General features: G+C 49.5%; 1 protein-coding gene across 2 annotated transcripts; it reads left to right on the top strand.

The window, feature by feature from the left end:
- FAM219B (family with sequence similarity 219 member B) lies at window positions 1-10734 on the top strand. 2 transcript variants are annotated; one of them, XM_081208512.1, is made up of 6 exons: window positions 1-155; window positions 1721-1817; window positions 3278-3371; window positions 4178-4255; window positions 6938-6986; window positions 7801-10734. In XM_081208512.1, the coding sequence occupies exons 1-6, from the start codon at window positions 63-65 to the stop codon at window positions 7954-7956; spliced, it is 567 nt and encodes a 188-aa protein (XP_081064638.1). In that variant the 5' UTR covers window positions 1-62; the 3' UTR covers window positions 7957-10734. The 2 variants fall into 2 exon arrangements, with proteins under 2 accessions (XP_081064638.1, XP_081064639.1); XM_081208513.1 differs by having other exon boundaries at window positions 6938-7077; window positions 7801-7937.
- The last annotated feature ends 91 nt before the right edge of the window (window positions 10735-10825 follow it).

Here is a 10825-nt window from a genome sequence, read left to right as displayed (position 1 = left end):
CGGCAGGGTGACGTAAGCGGGAGGCGTGGCTTCGTGGCGGTGCCGCCGTGAGGGCAGCGACTATGGAGAAGGCGGCGGCGGCGGCGGCGGGAGGCGGAGCGGAGCCTCCGGGCCGGAGGGAGGCCGCGACGCTGCCCGGGCCCAGCAGAGACACGGTGCGTGGCCGGCGGGGGGGGGCGGGCCTTTCCGGGACCTCTCCTCAGGGCCGGTGGGCTGCTCCTGGCCAGGGAGGCTCTACTGCCGGCTGCCCTGCTTGGAAGCGGGGCGAGGGGGGCCGCCTGACGGGGCTTTCGGGGGTCGCGTAGATGACCTGCGGGGTCCCCTTCCGACTGCGTCAGACGCGCGAGCTGGACGTTGGAGGAGTCCCGAGGCGTGGAAGGAGCGAGTTCCTTTCGCGGCGCAGCTAAACTGCGGAACTCCCTCCCGCAGGAGGAGGAGAGGGCTTCGTGGAGAAGAAGCAAGCCTGTCCCACCGCTGGCCCTGATGGAGGCTGTGCTCTGCCGCAGGAAGGGAGTGTTTTATTAGGTTTTATCGGGTCATCTGGTTGGCCACTGTAATAATAATAATAATAATAAATAATAATAATTAATAATTTATTTATTTATACATCTCCCATCTGCCTGGGTTTCCCCAGCCACTCTGGGCAGCTTCCAACAAAATATTAAAATACAGTAGTCCATCAAACATTAAAAGCTTCCCTAAACAGGACTGCCTTCAGATGTCTTCTAAAAGTCTGGTAGTTATTTTTCTCTTTGACATCTGGTGGGAGGGTGTTCTACAGGGCGGGTGCCACTACCAAGAAGGCCCTCTGCCTGGTTCCCTGTAACTTGGCTTCTCACAGTGAGGGAGCCGCCAGAAGGCCTTCGGAGCTGGACCTCAGTGTCCGGGCAGAACGATGGGGGCGGAGATGCTCCTTCAGGTATACTGGGAACAGGAGGCTGAACTGGATGGGCCCCCTTTGGCCTGATCCAGCAGCCAGGCTCTTCTTAAGCCCTCTTCTTCCCTGCTGGATCAGAGCAAAGGCACCTGCTCTGAGGACGGAAGCTGTGGCCAGCAGAAATGCCAGTTTTGCCTGTCATGGCTAGAAGGTCTTAAGATGGGAATGTTCCATGTGATGGGGCTCAGGTCTTTGTAAAAGGGGATTCTGAAAGTTGAGGACGTGAAACAACCCCCCCCCCCAATCTCATATATACCTCCATATAGGCTGAAGGTCCTGTTATGAGAGAGGGTTGAATTTGGACATCATTATTATTTTTTTGCGGGCAGGGGTTGCATGGGTGGGTTGTTAGCTAGTCAGGCATTCATCAGCAGAGTGCTCCCCATTCAGTATACTAGCCACTCTGTTCCTTCCTACCCCGGGTTGCTTTTCCCCTGCTAATAGTCTCATCAACATTCTGCATCCACGGCAGTCCTGCTGATATCTGTTCCTTGTAAATGGATGGTGCTGTTTTGGCTACATAATGGCTCTCACAGCCTGAACCTTGGAAATTGAGGGGATTCATATACTATATTTGTGGTTGTTTTGTACTTTCTATCTCCCTTTTTGGGCAACACATGAAAGTGCATCTTGCAGTAAATGAAACAGGCATGTGTTTGATATGGGGCCAACGATGAAATAAGTAAAAAGCTGGGCATCAATAGAAGACAGGAAAGCTCCCCTGCTTTGGACTTCTGTGTTCTCTCTGGGGTATAATGGCTGTCAAATGTCTCCTTCTGACAGGGGCAGAGGGACAGGAAGAGGACAAGCAGGGAAACACCAGTGGAGAAAAGGGGGCCGTACCTCATGAGCAAAACTCCTTCCATTCAGGACAAGCTACGTAAGTCAGGACTGGAATCTACGTTACATGAGGGCAGAGCCTTCACAAGTATGGTGGGCTCACTGCTTGAGGAGCAAGGGAAGGACCCTGCTTAGCTGGACTGCAGGCTCACCTAGCTCAGTGTCTTCTTCCCACAGTGGCCAGTAAGATGCCCACAGGGAGCCCATAAGTGGCTCATTTGCACAGTAGCACCATTCCCACTTGTGTTCCTCCACAACTGGGATATTCAGAGCACTGAGACGGGGATGAGTCACCCCTTGCATGGTCAATTTAGAGACATTAGTTTTGCTTTTAGCAGACAATATTATTGCTGAGGCACCTCGAGGACATCCCTGCTTTGACTCCGGTTACCTTGTGCAGATCCCACTTTGCCTCAGAGAATCCGTCTGAAATATCCCACTTTTTTCATGATTTGACCCAAGCCTCCACACGTCTCTAGTTGGGACTAAATTGCTGTTAGCAACAACAATAATACAATACCTGCTTACTGTCAGCCATATACAGCCATGAAAGAAGTGACAATGTAGGCAGGAGAAGAAGTGACAGCAATTGTTCCTGCTTGAGCTTCATTGTGGAGGAGCAGGGGTGGAGCGTTCCTGTGGCCTCAACAATGGGAGATGTAGCCCAACAAATCTGAAGGGGCACAGGCTCCCTAGCCATCCAGCAGGGTACAGACACGGGGGTGGGATGTCAAAGGATTTCATGGATTATTTTCTATGGAAATTACTGACTTAACTAGGAAGGCAGAAATAGTTGTGGTTTCTTCACTGCTGAGCAGAAAGTGCTCCCTCCTTGCTGCAGGAGTAAGGCAAGGCAATGACATGGAGGATAAGACTCGTAGATGCTTACCAGCCACAATAACTAGGTGCTCCCCCCACTGTCTGAGATAGGAAGCCTCTTTATTCCAGTTGCTGGGATGCGCAAGTGGAGAGAGTATTGTTACGCTCAGATTATGCATGTGGGTTTCCCATTGAGGCATCTGGTTGGCCAATGCGAGGACAGGATGCTGGACTGGATGGGACCTTTTTGGCCTGATTTCAGCTGCAAGTCTTTTATGTTCTACACCCCATCATACACCTGGAAGCATTTTTGCAACACCAGCAGGTGGTGTGGATTCACCTGAATGTTTGCTGCAGGGGTGGGAACCCCTGGGACTTCCCCAAGATGGCTTGCACAGCATAGTTGCCACGCCAACCCACTTTAATAGATGGCAAACCCCTGAGAGTGTGTTTTGGCATCTCCTGGGCAACCAGAGGATTCAGATGATTCATGTCCTATGCAGGCAGCCTTTCCCCAGAGTGGGTTTTTCTGCTGTCCTTTTGCAGTAAATGTTTGTCTGAACTTGCCCCACAGGCAGCAGTTGGCTGGTGGGTTGTGGTTTATGGGAGGCGATCCTCCCCAGGAACGTGGAATACAGCAAATATTCACTGAGTTTGCCTTGGTCATTTTGGGGGCTGCAGAGAAACATCGCGAGATGGCAAAGGCGATGCTGCGGAGGAAGGGAGGCGCATTCTCAGGAGCCGTCCGGCACCAGCCCAAGCTACCAGCCAAGAGGTCCAGTCCATTTTCTTACTGTTTGGGGGGGGTTTGGCTTTTTGTGAGTTCAGTGACCCTTAACAACTCCACATGCGTTAGGTTAGGCTGCTAACATTGGTGTCCTGCTAACCTAATCTAGCGCTCTCTCTACTGCTCCCCTTGATGGGGTGAATTCAGAAAAGCAGCCAAAGGCCTCCAGAAATGGCACAATTTAAGAGATGGGCCAGTGCAGCTCAGAGGCAGAAGCTCTTGTATTGCAGGAAGGTGGTGCCAGGTTCAGTCCCCAAGATCTCCAGGTGGGGCTGGGAGACACTCCTGTCTGAAAGTGGAGAACTTGGGCAGGGGACTCCAGGCTTGGGCCACCAGTCCTCTCCATTTGGCCTGCCAGGCCTTTTGGGGCAAGCTGTACTCACCTGGCATCATAACTGCTGGGTGTCAGGAGCTTCTGAAGCTTTGGACCAATCAGGATTGTACTTCTGCAAATCAGCTGATATGCCGAGTTCAATCCTGCTTGGTGCAGAGCACAAACAGGCTCACTTGGTGGAAGTAGCTTCCTCTGTCCCTGTTGTTGATAAGTCAGCTTTGACTGCAGGATTCAGCTATGAATGATTTGAAATGTGCTTCCAGAATACGCAGATACAGAACCTGACTTTTTTGCACCTTGAATCGGTGCCAAAAACCACATCAGGTTTGTCCAGTTGAGACAGTGACTTGCCCAAGGCCATCTTCTGCCTGAGTGACACCCTGTCCTTTGCACCAACACCCTTCCCTTCACCTTCCCCCACTCTCAGGTGCTTCATATTGGTTTTTGCCTCATTCTCCAGGTCAGTGAAGTTCAACAAGGGCTATGCTGCCCTCAGCCAGATCTCAGATGAAACCCTAGTGTCCCTGGACTCTGACAGGTGAGGGGTGAGTGGGACCTGCTTGCTGATTGTGGGTAGGGAAGGCCAAAAAGGTTTGAGCATTGCCACCAATTTTAAATGGCTCTAAAAAGGAGTGTTAGCAAAGAGGATCAGTCTGTGAACGGAATACCAGTCACAGTAGCCCTGTAGAGCTTCCAATTTCAGAAGCAGTCTTCCCCAGAAGATACGGGGGAGCAATGGCAGGAGTCAGCATTGCTTGTGGGCTTCCCAGAAGCATCTGGTTGGCTGCTCTGGGAATAGGATACTGGACTAGTCTGCACGAAAAAGATACTACCTGCTTTTGGCGAACCATATCTGGTCTACTGGACCAGGAGCGCACCAATTCCATCTGTACAGTGGAACCAATGGAGTGGTTGCGTCATTTTCAATCCTTGTTTCATGACCAGGAAGTCCAACATTATAAACTACGCATCCAACTGGAGGACCTACCTCATTGGCCACCAGTAACTGCAAAGGAAGTTGAGAACCTAATCGCACAATTAAAGAACAATAAGGCCCCAGGGAACGATTATATCCCTGCCGAACTCCTGAAGTCTAACATCGGCTGGTGGGCTCCCCTGTTGGCATCCCTATTTTCCTGGATTGACTCAACGGGTCTACTTCCAGATGGCTGGACAGAGGCAATAGTTATTCCAATCTACAAAAAAGGACCTATGCCAGACCCGGCGAGCTATAGACCAATCAGCCTTCTGCCCATACCCAGCAAACTATATGCCAAACATCTTTATATTAAGCTAACCAGCTGGCTGGAAACTGAAGCTATTTTAGCGGAAGAGCAGGCGGGTTTCAGGCAAGGCAGATCCACCATAGACCATTGCTTCACTCTAGCCTACCTAATTGACAAATACGCCAAAAAATCCCGTGGGGTGCTATACGCAGCCTTTATCGATCTAAAGGCTGCCTTCGATTCAATTCCACGTGCAAGACTCTGGGACAAATTGAGCGCATCAAGTATAGACAAAAGACTATTATTTCTGATCAGCTGTTTATATAAAGACACGGTGTTGTATGTAAGAACTTCGTTAAATGGCCATCTTATAGGACCAGTTCCTGTCAGCAAGGGGGTCAAGCAAGGTTGCATCCTGGCCCCAGTTCTATTCAACTTTTACATCAATGATATGGTTAACTGCTTGTCATCTCCGGACTTCCATGCCCCCAAACTGGCTGACAAACCAATATCCGTGCTTTTGTATGCTGATGATGCGATACTCCTATCTCGAACAAGAATAGGCTTAAATAGGCTCATAGGTGAATTTTCAGCATACTGTAGGAGAGAGCAACTGGTAATAAACTATCAGAAAACCAAAATCATGGTCTTTGGAAGGAAATGCAGACAGTATAGCTGGAGGATGGATAACCAGACAATCGAACAGGTTAAAGCCTTTAAATATCTGGGTATCGTCTTCCAGTCGACCGGGTCCTGGGATGTCCATCAAAAATATGCCAAAGAAAAAGCAGCTCAAAGTATTAAGATGCTGTCGCGCTTCTTTTACACGAAGGGGGGCAGATATATTCCAGCAGCCTTTGAAGTCTTTCAGGCAAAACCTCTGGCGCAGTTACTGTATGGGGCACAAATCTGGACGGGGAACCACTGCTCAAGTCTTGAAACTGTTCAGTCTAAATTCCTAAGGCAGATATTTGGTGTCCCCTCCTGTGTCCCAAACGCAGCTTTACGACTCGAGGCCTGCCTCCCATCTGTAGAAACTCAGACCTGGCAAAGAACACTCAACTACTGGCTTCGCCTTAATCTAAATCCACCTGGTCTACTGCCTCTAGTAATGCAAGACCCTCATAAAAGCATGTGGTTCAAAACTGTGCATCAAAAACTCCTTACATGCGGTCTGCATTCGCAATCCCTACTATCAATGGGCCTTATTAAAGCAAAGAGCCTAATAGGCCAGCGCCTGAAAGACATTGAACGGCAAAACAACCTGACTATTTTAAAGAAAATGTGTCCATGGTATACTTACTTTCCCCCTGCCCACTTTGACTTCCCAGCTTCATATTTGTCTAAATTAACCATCCCAAAATACAGACGCGCCTTTACATTGGCTAGATGGGATGTTCTTCCCTCTGCCGTACTCGAAGGTCGTTACCTAAAGACTCCATTTGAACAACGACTCTGCCCATGTAGAGATGGTAACACGGAAACAGTGTCCCACGTCCTCCTATCCTGCCCCCTTTATAAAGACCTAAGGAATGAGATTATTACTCCACTCATTCTCCCCAACCCCGGCCGTCCACAAGACATTATACTGTTCTTTCTCTTATCTGATACGGACAGTCAGACAACAGAGAAGGTCGCAAGGTACATCGAGAGAGCTGTGAAATTGAGGGCCACCATCTGAGCGACAGACGTGTTCATCTGACAGACCTCCTTTTGTTTGTTTTTATCCCCCTTTTTATGTTCATTTTATTTTATTCTATTTTTAACTCTTGTATAGCTGTGGCCTGTTGGCTTTGCTAATAAAGTTTTGATTGATTGATCATTAACTCATCTGGACTAGTCTGATCCAGCAGGGTCATTTTATGTTCTTATGGGAGACAAACTTCCTCTCATGTCACAAAACCCTATTCATTCTTAGCAGAGAACTGGGAGCCGGAAGTGTGCTAGAAAAACCCTTTCAGTTTGTGCTGACCCTTGGTGTTTTTCTCTCCTAGTGATGAGGAGCTGGAATCAAGATGTTCCTCCGGTTACTCCTCTGCAGAGGCAAGTCTGGTGCATGGCTTGCTCCTTACAGGCATTGAAATTGACCTGCAGGTGGTGGGGTTTGTCTGCCTGTCTGTTTGACCTTCTGATGGTTAGTGAGCAAAGGCTTTTATGTCAGGTGGGGGTGGGGTGCAAGATGAACCTCAGATGCTCATGTTGCCTGCTCATTAATCTTGGGGTGCAAAGACCCTCCAGGTGCTGTCAGCCTCCATCTCTAGCCAGCCAGTCGCCAGGGATGGGAGAGCGTGTAGTTTGGGAGCACTTTCTTACATGCAATGTCTGTGTGTGCATGTGTCCCAGTAAGCATGTTGTGACTGACCATGAGTGAGGAAATGTAGGCACATGGAAGTGTATTTTATCACTCGCATGCTTGCCAGGAAGGAGAGCTCTCCAGGCCTTTCTTCCTTCTTAGGACTGCAGTCCAATCCTATAAGGGGACACAGTTCTGAATAGATAAGCATAGGAATATGCTCTTAGGATTTGAAAAAAACAACCATAATTAAAATGTACAATAAAAGAAAACAGTGAAGAAGCATAGCAAGTAAAACAGTGGGGTAAAAGTAGTTAAGGTAATTAGACCAGGAAGTTCAAGTTCAGGAGAATGCTTGCCTCAACTGGCGTGTCTTCAAGAGCCAGCAGAATGCCACTACTGATGGGGCTCTCATATTTCTGCATGAATCGCAATGCTAGTCACTGATTCCACCAGTGGCAAACCCTGCCTCCGTGTTACCACAAACGGATAACCAGCAGGCCGTGGCCAATTCCATAGTCCTCCAGCAGGTGTTTTCAGCTTGTCCCTCCTCTTGCTTCTCAGGTCAACCAGGATCTCAGCCGCCAGCTGCTGCAAGATGGGTATCGCCTCGATGAAATCCCAGACGACGAGGACCTTGACCTCATCCCTCCCAAGCCTGTGTCATCCTCACCATGTCCCTGCTGCTTTGGGGAGTCTGCCTCCTGCTCCATCCAGTAAGGATCCAAAGAGCAGGACTGCACTGCACAGGTCAAGAACCCAGCACTTTCCCCCCTTCCTTTCAGACGCCTGGAGGTCCAGCAGAGGCAATGGAGTCTGGCACCGAGCCTTGACCAAGCCGATAGGGAGCAGGAAGAGGGTGCTTTGGTGGCTGGGAAAGCGGGGTGCACTGTTGCCCTGCTTGCACTTGCCTGGGCACCAACCAGCCTCTTGAAGCTCTTTTCTGTGGTGCACATACAAGACTGTTCAGTGGAAGCCCTTGGAAGGCTCTGAGCCAGCTGGCTCCCTTGCCTGGGAATGCCTTTGGAGAAAGATGCAGATGGGAGAAGAGGACAGGGCAAGTGTTTTCCTCCTTAAAGGCAAACAGCCAAGATTTTTTTGTGAAAGGGAATGAAGAATGGACTAGGACAAGTTAAAACTTTAGTTTACAAAAATTATGATTGGGGGGAAAAAGCACAGCAATCACTACATCGCGTCAAACAGATTTTCCTCACTTGCTCAGGATCCTTTCCTGGACTCCAGTGCTTGAGCTACAGTCTCCTGCGGTCCTTGTAGAGCTGGACTATGATGTTGTCATGTGGATTTCTGGGATGGAGAAGCTCTTCTAACAAGCTGCATGGATGGGGCGCTGCCTGCTAGCATCCTTGCAGTCTCTTGAACTCCCACCCAGCCCTCTGTTGGCTTTGCTGCCTGGAAGCTGCTGCTCTCAGTCCGTTCCCTTGAGGAGCTTTCAAAACAGTTTCACCAGCTGCCGCATCGTCTCAAATTGACTCTCAGCATTAAGTCTTGGCCTGGTGAAAGATGGACCTACTGAGCCTTTTTTCTTGGCATGGGAGGACGGTGTATTCCCCCCCCCTCCCACAGATAGAGGGGAAGGGTTCACTTGCCTTGCCTTGGAGGCTGGTCCTCCCTGGCAAAAGGGCCAACAAATCTGACATCCCTGGCTCCGGGTGAGAATCCTGGTTAGTTTAGGTCATAGCTGCCTCACTTTGACTGGGGAGCTGGTCTGATTCAGACATGCTTGCGCCTCTCCCCTACCCTCTTCCGAAGTGAATAGAGACCAAGCAGAGGAGGAAGGCTAAGGTGCTAGCGCCCATAGCCTCATTTCTGTGTTGCCTGCCTTTGTGTGATGAGGGGTCTAGACCAGGTCTGCTGCTGTTGGACTTCAGCTCCCATCATCCCTGACTGTTGGCCCTGCTGTCTGGGGTTGATGGGATATGGAGTCTCCCCAGTCCCTGGTGGGTACAAGGTTGAGGAAGCCTGATCTAGTGGGCCACAGGTCTCCCATCCCTGCATCAGTTCCTGTTATTCTGACTTAATTTCCCCATAATTAGAATTGGCTTATGCAGCCTCCTTTTGATTTCAAGTAGCGCATAGTGTGTTTTCCATGCACACTAAGTGACCGCTTGTGAGCAAGAGCTGCGATCTAGCCTTTCTGATTCGCTAGCACCAGCTGTGGTTCACTTTATGTGGCAGTTGTGGAGAGCAGGGAGGGGAGGAATTGCCAGCATTTGTGAGTGTTGCTTTGTGAGGTACCCTGCTAGCATGCAAGTTGGGGCCATGATCTCCCCTCCACCTGGTGCTTTCCAGTTGTGCTGGTGCTTTCAGCCCAAGCATGGCCAGTGATTAAGGATGATGGGAGTTACGGTCCAGCAAGACCTGGAAGGCACTAGGTTGGGGGAGGAAGGTGTGCCCTGTATATTTGTGCAGCCTCACTGAGTAATAAATCCATATGAATGGTACCCCACTTTGCTGCCTTGGTCTGGGGACCATAGCAGGCTATTACCTCTGCCATCTAAACTGAAGCTTTAGTAGCAAGAGATCCAGAGGTCTCTGAAGGCACTAACACAACTTGAGCAAGATGCCACTGCACTGTTGTCCTGTTACTGTAAGCAGCTAAAAGTGGCGGCTGCTTCCCCCACCCCACCCCACCCCATTTCCTGGGAAACTTGCCAGTAGGGATGAGATAGTCTTGCCCTACTTGGCAGACTTGATCCTAAACTGGAGTTCTCTCTGCTCTGCTTAGCTGTTCCCAGGTGAGTGGCACCCAGGAGGCCATTTCCAGTTGGGTATATGTGTTTTGCTAGAATTATTTGTCAAGATAGGCCACGTGGCAGGCCATAACACAGGCCAGTGTTTACTCACTGGGGAACATGCTTAGCAAGAGGCGGGCAAGTGAACTCTGCACTTTCCAGCCCTCCAGTAGAGAGTTGGTTGCTGGTGCAGCCACTAGATTACATAGGCAACTTTTCCCACCCCCAGCTGCCTTTCATTTTCTATATTTATTTGTGCTGCCTGCAGCATCCTCTGCCTGCAAATCCTCTGGAGACAACTTCTCCATGGTAAAAGGTTGATGTTCCTGGACAGGTTCGAGCTGTTCAGTCCTAGTTGCAGTAAGCTTTTAATAGTGTGTAACGTTAGATGAGGTGGACAGTGGAGAGCCAGGACACTAGTAGACCTGTAGAGAGAAAACTGCCAGCTTTCTGCTGCAAAGTAAGCTTGGCAGGCTGACAGTGTTGTGTATGTTGGGGTTTCAGGGTGGGAAAAGGAGTTCAGTGACTGTGTCCTATAGTGTTTTAAAAACTGCCTTAAAATATTGAAATGCATTAAATGAAGTGAAATTGAAACACAAACCAACCTTGAAAGGCACAGAGGACAATCTTATTGGATATTAATGTTATTGTATATGCAGAGAACTATCTAGCAAATAGTTTTATATATACTGAGCAAGGGAAGTGTGCATTAATAAAACTCTACCTTGTATTCACAAGGCTTGGATCCTTTTGTATGTGAAATGTTTGTTCCTTACCCTGCATGTTAGTGAAGAGGCCTGCAGTAGGATTCCTCCTGGGGTCCACTGTGGTGGTGG

This window comes from Podarcis bocagei, assembly GCF_964188305.1.
Source record: "Podarcis bocagei genome assembly, chromosome: 9".
NCBI lineage: Eukaryota > Metazoa > Chordata > Lepidosauria > Squamata > Lacertidae > Podarcis > Podarcis bocagei.
Note: the sequence above shows the minus strand (reverse complement) of the source record. Positions and strands in the feature narration are given on the sequence as shown.